At 37.2% G+C, this 17693-nt stretch overlaps 3 protein-coding genes across 6 annotated transcripts in view; 1 reads left to right on the top strand and 2 right to left on the bottom strand.

Annotated features, from left to right (window-relative positions):
* The window catches only part of LOC127445668 (uncharacterized), an 11419-nt gene extending 1889 nt beyond the window's left edge, over positions 1 to 9530 (bottom strand). Inside the window, exons 1-6 of one of the 2 annotated variants that reach the window (XM_051705898.1) lie at positions 9447 to 9530; positions 9189 to 9227; positions 2416 to 2642; positions 2233 to 2295; positions 2024 to 2103; positions 1759 to 1889 (exon numbers count right to left, since the gene is read on the bottom strand). In XM_051705898.1, coding sequence (XP_051561858.1) covers positions 1759 to 1889; positions 2024 to 2103; positions 2233 to 2295; positions 2416 to 2489 — 348 coding nt within the window. In that variant the 5' untranslated portion in view covers positions 2490 to 2642; positions 9189 to 9227; positions 9447 to 9530. Of the gene's footprint in view, positions 1 to 1758; positions 1890 to 2023; positions 2104 to 2232; positions 2296 to 2415; positions 2643 to 5776; positions 5902 to 9188; positions 9228 to 9446 lie in introns of those variants that run through there. The other variant, XM_051705899.1, reaches the window with a different exon arrangement.
* On the top strand, positions 6043 to 9796 carry LOC127445669 (centromere protein S-like). The gene is made up of 5 exons (XM_051705900.1): positions 6043 to 7778; positions 7931 to 8054; positions 8137 to 8170; positions 8295 to 8361; positions 9455 to 9796. Exons 1-5 carry the CDS (start codon positions 7713 to 7715, stop codon positions 9584 to 9586), a joined length of 423 nt encoding a protein of 140 aa, XP_051561860.1. The 5' UTR covers positions 6043 to 7712; the 3' UTR covers positions 9587 to 9796.
* Positions 9746 to 17693, bottom strand: LOC127445667 (TAR DNA-binding protein 43-like). 3 transcript variants are annotated; one of them, XR_007898035.1, is made up of 6 exons: positions 16960 to 17693; positions 16044 to 16222; positions 15098 to 15238; positions 14794 to 14964; positions 11799 to 13423; positions 9746 to 11586 (listed from the first exon to the last, which is right to left on the bottom strand). XR_007898035.1 is itself a non-coding variant. In XM_051705896.1 (5 exons), exons 1-5 carry the CDS (start codon positions 17198 to 17200, stop codon positions 12935 to 12937), a joined length of 1221 nt encoding a protein of 406 aa, XP_051561856.1. In that variant the 5' UTR covers positions 17201 to 17693; the 3' UTR covers positions 11661 to 12934. The 3 variants fall into 3 exon arrangements, 1 of the variants encoding a protein (XP_051561856.1); XR_007898036.1 differs by having other exon boundaries at positions 12340 to 13423; XM_051705896.1 differs by lacking the exon at positions 9746 to 11586 and having other exon boundaries at positions 11661 to 13423.

Raw genomic sequence — 17693 nt, 5'->3', positions numbered from 1 at the left:
ATATATATATATATATATATATATATATATATATATATATATATATATATATATATATATATTAGTTGTGCTCAAAAGTTTGCACACCCTTGGAGAATTGGTAATATATTTACCAATTTTAAAGAAAACATGAGTGAGCAGGCAAAACATTTATTTCTTATGGGATTCATATTCAACTGTAAGTTATAACAGAAGAGCACAATCATAAAACAAAACATGGCAACATAGAAAAAAATGAAATGACCCCTGTTCAAAAGTCTGCATACCCTTAGTTCTTAATAAAGTGTATTGCCCCCTTTGGCATCAATGACAGTGTGCAGTCTTTTGTAATAGTTGTCTATGAGGCCCCAAATTGTTGCAGGTGGTATAGCTGCCCATTCGTCTTGGCAAAATGCCTCCAGGTCATGCAAAGTCTTTGGTCGTCTTGCATAAACTGCACGTTTGAGATCTCCCCAGAGTGGCTCGATGATATTAAAGTCAGGAGACTGTGATGGCCACTCCAGAACCTTCACCTTTTTCCGCTGTAACCACTGGAGGGTCAACTTGGCCTTGTGCTTAGGGTCATTGTCATGCTAGAAAGTCCAAGAGTGTCCCATGCGCAGCTTTCGTGCAGAAGAATGCAAATTGTCTGCCAGTATTTTCTGATAACATGCTGCATTCATCTTGCCATCAATTTTCACAAGATTCCCCATGCCTTTAGAGCTCACACACCCCCAAAACATCAGTGAGCCACCACCATGCTTCACATTGTGGATGGTATTCTTTTCACTATAGGCCTTGTTGACCTCTCTCCAAACACAGTGCTTATGGTTGTGACCATAAAGCTCTATTTTGGTCTCGTCACTCCAAATTACAGTGTGCCAAAAGCTGTGAGGCGTGTCAAGGTGTTGTCGGGCATATTGTAACCGGGCTTTTTTGTGGCATTGGTGCAGTAAAGGCTTCTTTCTGGCAACTCGACCATGCAGCTCATTTTTGTTCAAGGATCATTGTATTGTGCTCCTTGAAACAACCACACCGTCTCTTTCCAGAGCAGCCTGTATTTCTCCTGAGGTTACCTGTGGGTTTTTCTTTGTATCCCAAACAATTCTTCTGGCAGTTGTGGCTGAAATCTTTCTTGGTCTACCTGACCGTGGCTTGGTATCATGAGATCTCTGAATTTTCCACTTCTTAATAAGTGATTGAACAGTACTGACTGGCATTTTCAAGGCTTTGGATATCTTTTTATATCCTTTTCCTTCTTTATAAAGTTCCATTACCTTGTTATGCAGGCCTTTTGACAGTTCTTTTCTGCTCCCCATAGCTCAGTATCTAGCCTGCTCAGTGCATCCATGTGAGAGCTAACAAACTCATTGACTATTTATACACAGACACTAATTGCAATTTTAAAAGCCACAGGTGTGGGAAATTAACCTTTAATTGCCATTTAAACCTGTGTGTGTCACCTTGTGTATCTGTAACATGGCCAGACATTCAAGGGTATGTAAACTTTTGATCAGGGCCATTTGAGAGATTTCTGTTATCATTATGATTTAAAAAGGAGCCAAACAACTATGTGATGATAAATGGCTTCATATGATCACTATTCTTAAATAAAAGACAGTTTTTTTGCATGATCAGTCATATTTTCAAAATCAATGCCAAAATTTCACAATTTCTGCCAAGGTATGCAAATTTGAGCACAACTAATATATATATATATATATACACACGCACACGTACACACGACTTTTCATAAAGCCATATTTCATTCACACTTACACATTCAGGTGCAGTCAAGGTAAGAATGGCTGTACAGAGTCCCTCTGCAAATGAGAACAGCCCAAATAAGTGGTATGTTACCCTGATACTCTTGGGAACTGGATCGGTCAGTGTAAGAGCTATAGCCAAACCTTGAGTGGGGATAGAAGGGGTGATAATCTGTAATTATATTTATGACGTGGAAAAATATGGTAATATATATTTTATAAAGAGTACTATATGGTAAAAGAAGTTATAAAAAGAATCGATTACTATCAGAGGTTACCTGTTGCTGCAAAGGAGAACACAATGAAGACTATTAGATTGTTCAACAGTGGCTTTTCACAATAACGAAAAGATTGTGGCCTGTGAACATATGTCAGAACATTAGACTCTGAGACCATGACATTCAGTGCATGTCTGTTGAGAGCAGTATTTTTATTTTTTTTTTTTTTTTATCTGGCAAACTTTGCATAGAGACACAATGGCACTTACCTTGAAAAGACATAAAACTGTGGTGCCAGGAAAAGCACCACAAAGATGAAAAGAACAATCTGACTGTTGGAGAGAGAGAGAAAAAAACGATACTGTTAACATTTTATTTTGCACACACACACACAAAAAAAAAAAGAGCAATGAAAGGATCATTATTATGCAAGATAGATAGATCGATCTTACAATTTCAACCTTTGGTCTCTTGGAAGCCATCTGCTTGTCTGAAAAGCCGCATGAACTAAGAAGTGGTGAAGCATTGTCACCCTGAAGCTTTCAAGTAGGCTGGAAATCTCCAAAAGAGGGAGGGATTACTCCAGAAAGGGGTTGGGCTGACTCCAAAAGGGGGCAGCACTTCCACCCATGGTTAGGGTAAGGTAGGGCTCTTTATGTCTTTGCTGGCATTTCGGAAGCTTGAGGTGATAAATTTAATTAGTGAGGCACAGAAGTCACGTCAGGTTTGTTAACAGAACAAAAGAACAGGACCAGGAAGGTCTGATGTTAGTGAGAATATAAGGTTAGAAGCTTATGTATGATGTGGAATGGCACCTTCCAATGGTTGGTCTGAGTATATTTTCTCAGTTCTTAAGTTCTGGATTAGAGTCATTTTTATTTATTAGGTATTCATCTAAGTGGTGTAATTTAGCTGTAGCCTTGACGCAAAATGCTAGAGGTCACAATGACACAGCATGGACCAGCACAGCAAACATCACAGGAAATCACATTCAGAAACATGCAGATTTTCACAAAGTGCAAGACACAATGGAAGGAATTATCTGTGCTAAATAGATCATGTGAAAATATAGCTGGTTTTTATGGCTCTAACCATGTAACCGCATATTTAGAATTAGGAGGACTAAATGTTTTGGAGGCAGATCTTGCTGATACCCCCACCAGAATTTAAAAAAAATAATTATTTACTGCTTTTGTGTGATGCCGTTTATAACAACAACATAATTCCTTTATACGTACATGTCTTAAAAAAAATAAAATAATAATAATATTGAACATTTAATGTTCTTAATGGAATAGTTCAACAAACACAAAAATTCTGTCATCATTTACTTACCCACATTGTTTCAAACCCAGGTTGTTCAGTTTACCTAATTAAAATAAACTATAGCAACACAATTCTAGAACATTGTCACAACTTGATTTGATTATGTTTTATCCAATTAAATTAGTAAAACTGAAGTTTACTTGATCCATTTGAGTTTGGACTACATTAATTCTTTTTGAAGCATTTATGAAACTGGGCAGGGGATTTCCATTTCCCTGCATGCTTTGCATGGGACTAGATGAAGTGAACAAATGTTGAAATTAAGTGTTATTTTATGCTTTTTTGAGCACAATGAGAATACGATTTGTTAAAGTTGAATGTTCTGTTATAAAGTATTTAAAAAGAGTCTGTTAGGCTGGAGTTTTGGGGGTTACCATTACGGTGAAGATTGGTGGTTGTGCTTATTTTGAGGATGAACTTTCACTTTAAGAGGTGCATAGCTCTAAGCAATTTATATCAAATTGAAAGAGCAACAGTTTCACTGTCCTTAAAGTTGCCTACCTGACATATACAGCACTAATGATCAAGAAAATAAATTAAGTTGGAACAACAAATTAAATTCAACATTTGTAAATTTAGAAAGTTGATTGACCTAATCCAACTAAATTCTGTTGGCTGAATGAAACTGACTTAATTTAAATGAAAGAAATTAAATTGCTTGGAAAAACTCAAATTCAATTAAGGGCAATGATTTCATTGTTTTAGTGTATTTTCAACAAATATAAACATTTCATCGTTTCAGTATGTTCATCACACAGAAGAATTTTTTTTTTTAATTTTTTTTTTTTTTTTTTATAATTTTAAAATGTGAGAATTTTGTAGTAAAAAGTACCATTTGCAAAAAACCATATCAAGCACTAATCTGACTACAGGATAAATGCATCTACAGTGCCACAATGTCAATGGTGTTACAGCTCTGCTGTAAAGCATCTCCAAGGAGAATTGAGAAAAGATGGCTGACTGAATGAGAACATCTGTTATTGTCACACAATCTTGAAAAAAAAAAAATCTATCTAGATTTTTTTAATAAAAAAAGAGAAGGAAAATACACCTACCATACATTACTCTGCTGTCGATACCACTATAGTTCTTCAAAGTCATTGCCACAGTGTTAATGGATTTAAAATATTCCAATATATTTATTATGATATTAAAATAAATACAATTATTACAAAAATAGAGCAGAAATGCTCCATCAGAAAGAATTCATAATACCTTTACAAAACTATTTGTAATTCTTGCCATTATGAGTTTTAAGAGATTGTATAGCATGCTAGTATGAGATATTTCAATTAAAAAGACTTCAGGTAAAGAATCAAGCCCAGATAATGATACAAAACCAGTCATTTCAAGCCATATGTGACTTCTCTGACAGTTAAACTGTTGCCAAACTATTAACTCCCTGTACCACATTAGTCCACTGCCAAAGCAACATGTGCCTTTTGAGTTACATTGTTCTCTTTTATTCGCCAAGAGACATGCACGCAATAAGTTCATAAAAGTTGTTCCGCCTCAGGGAACAGAGCCTCTCACCAAGCCTCTAAAATAGCTTTTGTGTGCTAGGGATCACCCCTGCCCCAAATTACGAAACACAGACCCATTGAAATACGACACATCACATATGTTTCTCTCATTTCCACTCATATACACTTAAATTCCAGCATCTAGGTTTAAACAGAAGGTAGATCTGAGAGAAAGTAAACCATAACACTTTGGGATAAACCTTAAGAATGCCTGCAAACTACAGTGGAACATGGGAATTAGTGGAAAATGACAATTTTGATGTTTACATGGTGGCCTTTGGTGAGTATTTTTATTCATTTAAAGTCTACCAAATTATCATATTTATTCTCAGTATTTGTTTTCTTTGAATATTATACCTCATATAATGTTTAGTATCAATATTTCTGTTAACATTTTTGTGATTATAGACTTTTGTATAGCCATTTCAATTTCTGAAATTATATTGTGGGCATATTTACTAAGAATGAAGAATTTACCTCATTGTAATATTCGCCACATGAAAGATAGTGGGGATGCTAAAGCCACAGAAGATTATTGAGCAAGACGGAGACCCTTTCACCATCAAAACGTTAACAACATTCCAAAATTACTCCCGTACATTCAAAAAGCAGCGAAGAGTCTGAGGAGGTCACCAAAGGCCTGGACAACAGAAAATGCCAGGTAGATCCTATAAATATACATAACGCAAAAACATACAGACCAATAAGTTTGGTCATGAATATAGCAGGTTAGTATGACAAAACTGCATCAGAACCTGTATTTTAGAGCTCCCTGGCAAGAACTAAGAAATGATTTTTAAATTATTATAGACAACAGTTAATTGGGACAACCACAAACTTGTGTGTGTTCAGAAAGGAGAGAAAAGGAATAGAGGATGGACACACTGGATAGATGGAGATAATCTTTACCTTCTAAGTGAAATACATTTATACATGCAATGTAAGTATCAGATGAAATGCAAACCTTATGTACTCTTTAACTCTCGCTTTTAAGGAACTTAAATGTGAAGACCAGACCTGCAAGCAAACCTACAAAAGAAGTGCTTGATTCTTAACCATTATGTTGAATTTAAAAGGATAGTTCACCCAAGAAGGAAAATTCTCTCATCATTTACTCACCCTCATGCCATCCCAGATTCCCAGATGTGTATGACTTTCTTTCTTCTGCTGAACACAAACAAATATTTTTAGAAGAATATTTCAGCTCTATAAGTCTATACAATGCAAGTGAATGGTGGCCAGAACTTTGAAGGTCCAAAAAGCATACAAAGGCAGCATAAAAGTAATCCATACAACTCCAGTGCTTAAATCCATATCTTCAAAAGAGAGATCACAGGTGTGGGTGAGAAAAAGATCAATATTAAAATTATTTTTTACTATAAATTATCTTCCTTGCCAGTAGGTGGCGATATGCGCAAAGAATGCAAATTGCCAAAAATAAAAGAATGTGAAAGTGAAAGTGGAGATTTATGGTAAAAAAAGGACTTAATGTTTCTCATCCAGACCTATCATATTGCATCTGAAGATATGAGCTGCATCTGAAACCACATACTATCACAGTATGTAATGTATTTGATGAAGGATGCACTTATCTGCCGGCAAATCAGTACGTTCTTTTAGGTATGTGAGTAGTATGAATAGATTTTGGACTTCATCCGGGGACGTGGGCATTGGCTTGTTACCCCAATATGAGATGTAAGAACAACAACCGCGAAAACTATCTGCTGTTTTTTTTTTAAACAAGCACCATTTAAGCACAAGGAACAATTCTATAGCACTTACGGTTGAGAAGAGCCATCCACCTCACGATTCACCATCGTTCCTATAAATTCAGTGATTTGAACGTGACGTTGCCTCAGCTCCCAAAGGAAAATGGGATCCAGTCGATCTACATTTCAAAATCTCGCCGGAAATAGTAGGTCATCCGGGTATTTCTCGCTTACTGCTTCATGAATACTGTGGATTCAGACATACTACTCCACTGGCATACGGTTTTTGGCATACTATATAGTAGGGAAGTATTCGGACTCAGCAATGGATTTAAGCAATGGAGTCGTATGGATTACTTTTATGCTGCCTTTTTGAGCTTTTTGGACCTTCAAAGTTCTGGCTACCATTCAGTGGCATTGTATGAACCTACAGAGCTGAGATATTTTTCTAAAAATCTTCAGCTGTGTTCTGCAGAAGAAAGTCATACAGATCTGGGATGGCATGTGGGTTAGTAAATGATGGCAGAATATTAATTTTTTGATGAACTATCCCTTTAATAAATGTCTGTGTTCTTAATTAGTGACGTAACACATGTCATCTTTATTATTATTTTTTTATGTAATAAATTACACCATTTAAAACATTCCTCTTGATGCAGCATTTTATGCCAACATTCAAGTGTTTATGAACATATCAAGTAAAAAAAAAAAAAAGCTGTGGTTATTTAGCAAATAACTCTGACAAAACCTTGGAAGTGCTTTACAATTGCCCTGTATTAAATACAAATGTGCTTTGAGCCCTTTTTTTTTTTTTTTTTTAAAGGTTTGCCAAGTCACATCAGATGTCAGTACTCCACATATTTTTGACATTACATAAACAAAGAACAGTGTACACTGCATTAAATAAATACATGAAAAGGAAACATAGGCAACGTATCAGTAAAATATAGATATCATAGTTTATAGTAATAATAATATATATATAAAAATATAAACAAAGACCAAAAATGCTCCATCAGAGATAATTACAAGATAATTTGTCAATCTTGCAATTATTTATTTGGAAATTTGGAACTCATGTCCACTGCACATCAGTAGTAGGCGCTGATGACATAATAAACACTGGCAGCGCTGATAACAGTTGCAACGCGAAGAAATCATATTTCGCGCATTTTTTTGTAATGGCACTAAATGCCAAGTGAGCAGCATCAGCTTATTTATCCTCTGAAAATGAATGAGAACGAGGCACAAAAGCAGGTAATAACATTTTAAACAAAATGATCAACTAATGTGTAGCCTTACGTCTGCATTCAATACTCAACTATCTGTAGTCATATTTAATTCGTATTACAATATAAAGCGCAGTTTTTGTTTAAGCACTAACACCGACAGGATTTGAATGATTTTAGAGACTTAAAGCAGCTGTGCATTATACTGTTGGCCGTCTCTGTCGAAACATCGCTGCAGACTGCGAGAAGCAAATCACCAAACAGACAATAGCAGCTATTGCTGAGACTACATTTAGACAGTGTGGTACGATTTAAAACTTGGTCTTTAACGAGATTAAATATGGTATGTAATATTTATTCACCCTCGTTTTGTTTCTTACCTTTAGATATATTTGCCAAGGACTTTGAAGCTTTCGCGAGGTACGCTTCACCAACGCTTTAGGACAAACAGCTGTTTATTAGTAATTAATTCTAATTAGCCACATGATTAACCTTAATTTATACTAAAACTGCTCATGAATGTTTTCTTTGGATTTATTCGCAGGCACGCTAAAAGACACACGGTTACAGTGGATGACGTAAAGCTCACGGCCAGGAGAACTACAGCACTGGTAGGATCACCTCAGAAATGTGACCCTTAATTCATATTTTGGACATATGTAGTGTTGATTTTTTTTTTAGCATTGATATCAGTCCTCATGCTCATTGATAGACCCATTTATTAGGCCTAAGTTCTTAACACCAAGTAAAATATGGTTTTATTTAAACACTTTGTTTTAAAGTAAGGTAGTTCCATTAACACTTTCATGGCTACACAAGTTTGTTTCATCAACTGTTGACATCCTTTGAATCTTTTGTTATGCTTTTCTATTATATAGTTACAAAAACAGTAGTTCAGTTGGAATTGGGATGGTCTTGAAATCACAATAATTATGGCCACTTTCTGCATGTTGGTGATTTTATAAAAAATTCTCCCCTTTTCTCCCAATATGGCATGCCCAATGCCCACTACTTAGTATTCTTCGTGGTGGCGCGGTTACTCCCCTCAATCTGGGTGACGGAGGACAAGTCTCAGTTGCCTCCGCTTCTGAGACAGTCAATCCGCACATCTTATCACATGGCTCGCTGTGTATGACACAGTGGAGACTCACAGCATGTGGAGACTCATGCTACTCTCCGCGATCCACACACAACTTGCCACGAGGAGGTTACCCCATGTAACTTTACCCTCCCTAAAAACCCGGCCAATTTGATTACTTAGGAGACCTGGCTGGAGTCACGCAGCACGCCCTGGATTCGAACTCGCGAATCCAGGGGTGGTATGCAGCGTCAATACTCGCTGAGCTACCCAGGCCCCCTCAAAAAATAGGACTTATAATTGAACATGTTGGAAAATTCTCAGATTATAGCCTACATGTAACAACTTGTAAATACAAACCTAAATATGTATGGCTTGCCTTGAGGTTGGTGCTGATATCTGTAACACAACCCAACATTGGGCAAAAGATTAAAAGGTAATCAGTAGTTTAACTTAAAGACAAGCACCACAGGAACAGAAGTAGATGGCTGACATAATGTGGTTGTTGCTGCTGTACTGTTTTAGTTTTCCATTGTGTATTTGTTTATATGTGGTCATTTAGAAATGTACTGTTCTAGCAAATCATAATGTTTCAGAAATGCTGTACCATTCATTTACCTCCACAGTACAACTACATGCAGCGGAAAAGTGAAGAGCTGGCTTTGAACAACCAAGAGCTGAAGGAGAAGAGGAAGAGTGCTGCTAAGAGGAAGAGTAAAGACATGGAAGCAGAGGAGGAGAATGATGTTGAAGACTGACTGGAGAAGATTTAAATGTTTACAGTTAAATGAGTTACAATATACAAACTACTTTGGGTTGATGCATGTGAAAACAAACCATCACAGTTGAAAAAAAAAAAAACCTGTCAAATTAGATAGTCAACTGAAAATGATTTTTAAGGAATTACTCAACAGAAATACATCCGGTTGTATATTTTATTGTAATAAAAAATATATATATATATATTATATATAAAAATGGTCTTTGGAATATGGAGCTGTATAAAACAGTGCAGATTTGTACTGTGAAAATATTTTAATAGAAACATTTAAGACATGGACTTGAAAATGATTTAAACCTATGCCTGAATTGAAGTACTATGAGCTGCTATACTTTCTTGGAACCAGGGGCCAGATTCATGAAAAAAAATAAAAAATAAAATTCTAATGACAAATTATCAGAATGTTCCTTAATGCAATATGGTATAAAAACGAAAAGAAAATTCTAACACCTTTTCGGGACTATAAAGTATTCTTAAATGAGAATATTAGATAGTGAAGGATAAAATTAAGAACTAGTGTGTTTACATGCACGTTCTTAACCCTATCATTCTTAGTAAGCCAAAAACCTTCAAAAGGTCATAATTAAAATGTTTTGCTTTTAATGCTTTTACCGGCATTCTTATCGGCTTTTACCCAAAGTGTGCAAGTGTTTTGCACAACACTGTTTATATTTTAACATAAAAAGCAGAGAATAATCTAATAATTTCAAGCCTCATGTACCAGTAAAAACAGTTTTCTTGCGTTTTCGGATTTTCGTAATAAACAGATTTTGGTTTTTACACCGATTATGCTTAATAAGCCAACAATGAGTGTGGTCATGCAAAGCATTAAACAGCTTTCTTTTATCAGTGTACGGTCAAAAACTGCTCAAGAATAAACCAATTGACTCTTGATTTTTGCCCATTACCCCAATTTCGCATTGCATGTAAACACCTTTACTGACTTATCCAATGTACTAAGTGTTGTGCGCATGCCTCTTCACGGTTTGACGTCAAAAGCAGAGAATAACTCTGATTATTTCAAATCTCATGTAAATGTGTTTTTCTTTGTCCAATTTTTTAAATAAGCTGATTTTTGGGAGTTATCTGGGTATTGGTGTGCATGTAAACTCATTTTGTAAATCCAGCCCCAGCTCACGGTAAATACTATTAATGGAATGTTCCGGGTTCAATACAAGTTAAGCTCAGATTGACAGTATTTGTGGCATAATGTTGATTCCAACTAATTTCGACTTGTCACTCGTTTTCTTTAAAAAAAGCAAAAATCTGGGTTACAGTGAGGCACTTACAATGGAAGTGAATGGGGCCAATTTTTAGAGGGTTTAAACAGAAATGTGAAGCATATAATTTTATAAAAGCACTTCCATTCTGGTAAAACGTCTGTATTATTTGAGCTGTAAAGTTGTTTAAATCATAATTTTTTGTCATTTTAGGGTTTTAAATTGTCATGGTAATGAAGCTGTAAAATTAGCTATAACTTGACACAGAAAAGGTATTAAATTATTTTTATTACACTAAAATCATGTTTACATTTCCTTTGTCTTGAAGCTATACTTTTGAAACAGTATTTGTACATTAAAAAATTGGCCCCATTCAAGTCTATTGTAAGTGCCTCACTGTAACCTAGATTTATTTTTTTAAAGAAAAGGAGGGACGTGTCAAATTTAATCAATATTATGCCACAAATGCTGTCGATTGAGCTTAACTTGTATTGAACATGAAATATTCCTTTAAGGTTACTTTAGAGGGACTGGAAAGTTAAAAGTATGGACCTTGATTCTTCATTAGGCTTAAATTTATTCTGAGAAGGCAGCCCATCTTGTAGCATCTACCAATTCTGCAACATTCTACAGTGTCCATGGCTGTTACCAGAGATGCTATTGCTGTAATGGGGTACCACAGCATCCTCCATCTTCCTCCATCCCCAAACGGACTTCCCGCCTGGGGTTCTGTTGCGGCCAGCAATATTCCAGGCCCCTAAATGTGTGAATTCAATTAGTTTTCTGATCTTTGCTCTTAAATATGTGACAAACCAGTATGAGAAAACAACAATCTATTCAAATTAAGTTTTATTGAAGCACTCCCTTCATTTGACATGTCATATAAAATGCCTTTGAAAACATTGAGCAAAGTTATCTAGAGGGAACTCCACAAACATCCACAGCACTCAACATACAGGTCGCACTTACACCATCACTCATGTTTTCCCCCCTCAGCGTCCACTGAAGATGTTCATCCACAAAGTTCACACTTACAGGTCAAGTTACAAGGAAATAAAGCACACACACCATACAGCATTCAGATGGGATTATAGAAGCAAGACAAAGTATGCATCATCATCATCACAACATTCCACAAACTACTTAAGCACATTATCAGTATACTAAAGGAGTAAAGTAAAATGGGGAACCTAGGGAAAAAAAAACAAACAACAAAAAAAAAAAATCTTCGAGGAACTTAATGTCCATCACTTGGGCTTAATTAAGGGGACGCTGGGAAGTATCAGCAGCTCTCATTCACACGCTCACCAAAGCCACCCACTGCAGTCACAATTGGGCTCTCTTTCATTGCACTCGCAAGTCTTTTCGTTCGTGCGCTCCACACTTTCTTCGCTCACTCGCAGCCTTCTCACTCTTCGTCATCACCAATCGCACTCAAGGGTTGTTTAAAAAAACGTCAGTTTCAGCGCAGTTCTTGTCATAAAAAGTGGATTAAAAAGTAGACACCCACCGTGTCATCGAGCTGTGCGATGAGAGCATATAGACATGTGGAGGAAGGTGACCTAATGACCTCAGCCACACTGTGCTGCCATAGAGGGCGCTCTTCCCTGGCAAACCCCACAGATGTCAACTGCAGAAGAGATTTTGATGAAGGCTTGTTTTAAAGTGTTTCCACAAAACTGGACTGCAATAAAGCTGAACTTAAATATTTCCAACCAGATTCTTTCGAATGCAAGTTTCTTTCTTCCAATGTAATGATAAATGTACTTAAGACTATGCAATTCTCATGCATTTTTAGATATTCAGATTGAACAACATGCATTATAAGAATCCAGTTGAAATGCGTTGTGCATTAACTAAGACAATACAACATTGGGGGGGAAACATAACACCAAAGATGGTACATTAACGTAACACCCTGGTTAACATGTCACTCCATAGACTAAATTAATCTGCATTCAATGTACAAAACATTCTGTTTTTGTTGAAGTCCCCAGACTCCTCATTTTACCCATCCCCAATCCCAAACACACGTGACGAGATAAGTATCTTGAAAAATACTTACCAAACACACTAGAAATAACACTTCAAAATCAAAACACAACTTACATACCCCACCCCGATGACTTTGTATCCATACTAGAACCAAAGCTTGAGTTAAACCCACTAGCACTAGTGCCAGAGTTGGAGCCGGCGCCCCACCCGAGAGCAGCCGAGTTGCTACTGTAGTTGCTGTTGCCCGAACTGTATGTTTGGGGCTGGTCCCGAGTGGTACTTGTGCCGCTTGTGCCAGATGTTGTGGATGGATTCTGCTGAGCTAACATTCCCATCATGCCCCAACTGCTCTGAAGGGCAGCCTGGGCCGCAGCCATCATAGCTGGATTGAGGTTGAAATTCCCAAAATTCCCCAAGCTGCTGGAGCTACCCCCCATGCCACTCCGGCTGCCTGCGAAACCCTGACCACCGAACCCGTTCCCAAAGCGCCCCGCCCGCTCCATCATCTGCCTAGTGTTGTTGTGTTTTGGTTCAGCATTGGAAATGTGCACGCTAACTCCCTTGATGATCAGATCCTCTCCGCACAACGAGGCAGCAACCTGGAGGGAAGATAGAAATAGATGAAAGGGTGAATTTCTCAATCCAGAACAGAACACTTCCTGAATGCTTTAACTGTTATGCCTAGTTTATAATCTTAAAGGGATAATTCACACAAAAATGACAATTCTATAATTTAATCACCATCATGTTGTTCCAAATTTGTGTGGCTTTCTTCTGTGGAACACACAAAAGATGATGATAAGCAGAATTTTAGCCTAAGTCATCATTCACTTTCATTGCATTCCAGGAAAAAAGAAAGGCATAAGGGTTTGGACCAACATGAGAGTGAGTAAATGATAACAAAACTGTAATTTTTGTGGGCACTATCCTTTTAAGATAAACAAAGAGAGAGTCGCATTCACACAAAGCATTTTTCCAGAAAAATTACCTGCAATTTTCAGTTTAGAGGTCATGTGTGAATGCCGCGTTCAAAAATACTGGTAAATTTTGCACTGGCAATTTCCCTGAATGAGAAGTTGTAACATTACCTAAAAAGTAAAGTTTTGATGCTATGTGTAAACAGAGTCGTAAGATTATTGGTTTGAGCACATACAAAGTCAGAATGGAGAGTATTCAGTTACTCGAGTCAAAAAAAGAAAAAGTCATCAAATTGGACCGATAGTGAAATTATTCCATTCAGTTGAAGGATATAAAAATATTTGATATTTTAGAGCAGACCGTAGAGAAAATCTCAGTGTATGATGCTTCACGGCACAAATACGAAGTCATTCCATCAGCAGACAATGGAAATCGACTGTGCGCTGCCACAACACTGGACCACGAAGAAATGGAGATGGAGAACAAGTTCCTTAGAGTGGAGAAAACATTTAATGCCACTAACTTTCAACTCGCTTCACAGTCTTCGCTCTCCACCCAAGACCGCACCCATTTCTTTTGAGACTCAAAACAGAGCCACATCAAATGGCAGCACTACGGTACTTCCATGTTTGTTTACATCTGTCATGTGTCTTCTAGAACGGGGCATGTGTTTCCATGCGAGTTTGTGATCAGATCGACTTAAATGATCCTAAGTCGTTTAGTGTGTGATGCACAGTTTTTGTGTATAGCCATTAACATAGTCAGTAATCGTGTGATATCTTGTTTTTTTAGATTATTTTCAGATTTTAGAAGTGGTGTAGTGTAATCCAGCATTAATGCGCAAAGAAATTTGCTGACAGATAAAATAACTGAGATGTAGTCTCAGAGTTTAATGTAATTTTAGTGCTGATGTGTGAATGGTCAAAAACAGAAAAGACAAACTGTTGCATGTTAGAATAGCAGATGTTGTATATTTACCAGTAAAGGCAGTCTAGCAATTTTATTGCAATTTACAAGGTAGCATGTGTGAAAGGGGTTAATGGCAGCTTACCTGGTCATCAGCAAAGGTGACGAAAGCAAATGCTCTGAAGGGTTTTGGAATGAAGACATCTGTGACTTCCCCGTACTGCATGAAGAACTGACGGAGCTCGTCAGCACTTATGTCTTCTGTGCAACGACCCACAAAGACTTTCCGGCTCCTCATTGGCTCATCGGGACCTTGCTGTTAAATGTTCAGATACAAAGCATACTATTTAGTTCCTCCAAAATTAATGCCTAATTTCAGGACAGTTTACATAGACTTCAAATTAACCTATATAATTCATTAAACACAAAGGAAAACAAAATATACTAACTTTTGAGTTGGGTAGTTTGCAGTCACACCACCTGCCATCAATCATGTGCCTCTGTGTCATCACCTTGGTCTGAGTCTCCCAATCGGCAAACCTCACAAAACCAAATCCTTTCGAATTACCAGTCTTCACGTCCCGCTTAACCTGATGACACAGAATCAAGTCAAGTATTGCCTTCACGCTTATCTGTACTTTGCTCTAATTTGTCTTCTAGATCGCCTAGTTAGGCATCCTCTTTAAGAACATTATATATAGAGCCACTAATCATGGATCCTTCTGTAATTTTCTACGCATTTCTGCTTTCATCAAATTATGGAAGTACAAAGAGAATCACAGCTTAAAGGAATAGTTCACTCCAAAATACTAATTCTATCATCATGTAATCACCCTTATGCCGTCTCAAACTCTTATGACTTTGTTCTGTGTGCTACAAAGATATTTTGATGGAGATACGCTGTTAGCATATTCATACAATGCAATTCAATGAGCTCCAACACCTCCAAGCTCCAAAATGGACAGGTTTACACTTTCTCGAGCTTGATTCATGCGTCAAGCACAAAGTGTGATCAAGCTTCAAATCGTGATTGTGCCAAGGAGACTGCAGATGTCAAGATTTCTAGTGAAAAATGAGTTCCATTTTGCTCTGTTTCTCATCCAAAACCGATCATATTGCTTCAGAAGGCATGGATTAAACCACTCAAGTTGTATGGACTACCTCTATGCTACCTTTAGGTCTTTTTTGGAGCTTGTAAGTGTTGGACCACATTGACTTGCATTGTATAAATATATTCACATCATTTCTCCATCAAAATATCTTTCTTTGTGTTCCACAGAAGAAAGTAAGTCATACAAGTTGGGACGGCATATGGGTGAGTAAAAGATGAGAGAATTTACATGGAGTTAACTACTCCTATAAGTATTAGATACAAATTAGTTATTAAAGTATTACCTGCACCATGATAACTTCCCCAAATGTACTGAAGTAGTCTTTTAGGTCTTGTTCTGTAGTTTTCCACGGCAAACCAAGCACAATCAGATCCGAGGTCTTCTGGTCCCCTCTCTTGATCTTTGTTGCTGATGAGGCATCTATCTCATCCATCTTCCTCTTATTATCTGGGAGGACGGTTTCTTGAATAGATAAGTTGACAGAAAAGCGTTTGATACATATTCACACATCCAGAAAGCAACAAACATCCTAAGCCATAATAAACAAGCCCCACAAAATTGAAATGTAATGGACCTTGACAACTAATAACAGATGTAAAACTACTATTGAAGAACAAATGTTCCAAACATTTCACCTCAAGGGTGAAACTCAGGAAACCTGAAAAGAACATGTCTGAGTCATATTTCACCCCAAAACAAAAGAAACAAAAAATTATATTTTGCTGAAAGAAAATACATAAGCATTACAGTAATAAGATATGAGAAATTAGATATTTTAATGTTACAGAAATTATAATTTGGTGGGTTCATGTTTAATTGTCATGAAAATAATTTCACAATGCATGAAATCTTAATGAACCTACAGACTAGATTTTTGTGTGTGTGTGTGCAAAATATAATTTCTTACTTTTTCTCTTTGATTATTGAGGTGAAATGTGACCTGGACATGTTTGCATTAAATTCACCCATAAATCACTTGCCTGATTTAAATGTCAACAATGCATTTGACGTATTAATAAGATCCCAGTGTCTCAAAATTTAGTGAGGCTCCTACTTAGTGCACCTCCGACTCCCAAAATGCTGTCTAGGTAGGTTTTGAGACAGTCTAAACATGTAATTGTCAATGCATAACCTACTATGACATGCCATTATCAAATTAGGCATATATGCTTCATAAGTCTGAGCACTTAACAACCTACCTTTGGGATAATTGACCACAAAAACCAGGTTTCCCCAGCCGTTTTCAGGTGCGTGCAAGACTCCGTCCACTAAGCGCACTCCCCTCATGCACTGTGACACTGGGCTCCTGTAGCGCAGGCCGCAAGCCCCTGGAAACTGTGCGGTCACCGTGGACAGCAGCACCGTGCCGTCGTCCTCTGACGGGATCTCCATCGGCTCCTCATTCTCCTCCTCCGCGACGCGAATGTACATCTCGGCCATCTCTTCTCAACAGAGCTGCTCGCGAATCAAATACGGTAACGTGAGCTGTCGACCGTTCACGCGACTACGTTTCAAGCTAGCGCGTGCGTGCGCGAACAACTGCTTCGCGAGCTAATTTATTGCTAAGCAACGGTAAAAGATAGCCTCAATCGATCACTAAATGATCGAAATACGGCGAAAAATAAATACTAATCTATAAACACCAAGGAAAAATAGCGAAGAACGTTACCAGTAAACAAATGCTCAGATTCTGATATTCCTTTGTTAGCGCTCTCTGTCAGAAAAAATATGGCCCTCAGGAATGAATGAGCCTGTTAACACACCCCTAACGGAAAATTATTTCTCTCTCTAAAGTTTCAGTTTTGTAAGCTGTATTCAGAATAAAACAAAATAATGTAATTTATGTATGTAAAATTGTAAGAATAGTACTCATACAACTCACGCGACACTGTTTTCGTAGCAAGATGGCATTTTACCGAAGTCATGAAGGAAA

The sequence above is a fragment of the Myxocyprinus asiaticus genome, chromosome 9 (assembly GCF_019703515.2).
Source record: "Myxocyprinus asiaticus isolate MX2 ecotype Aquarium Trade chromosome 9, UBuf_Myxa_2, whole genome shotgun sequence".
Lineage (NCBI taxonomy): Eukaryota > Metazoa > Chordata > Actinopteri > Cypriniformes > Catostomidae > Myxocyprinus > Myxocyprinus asiaticus.
This window is presented reverse-complemented; position numbering and strand designations above follow the sequence as displayed.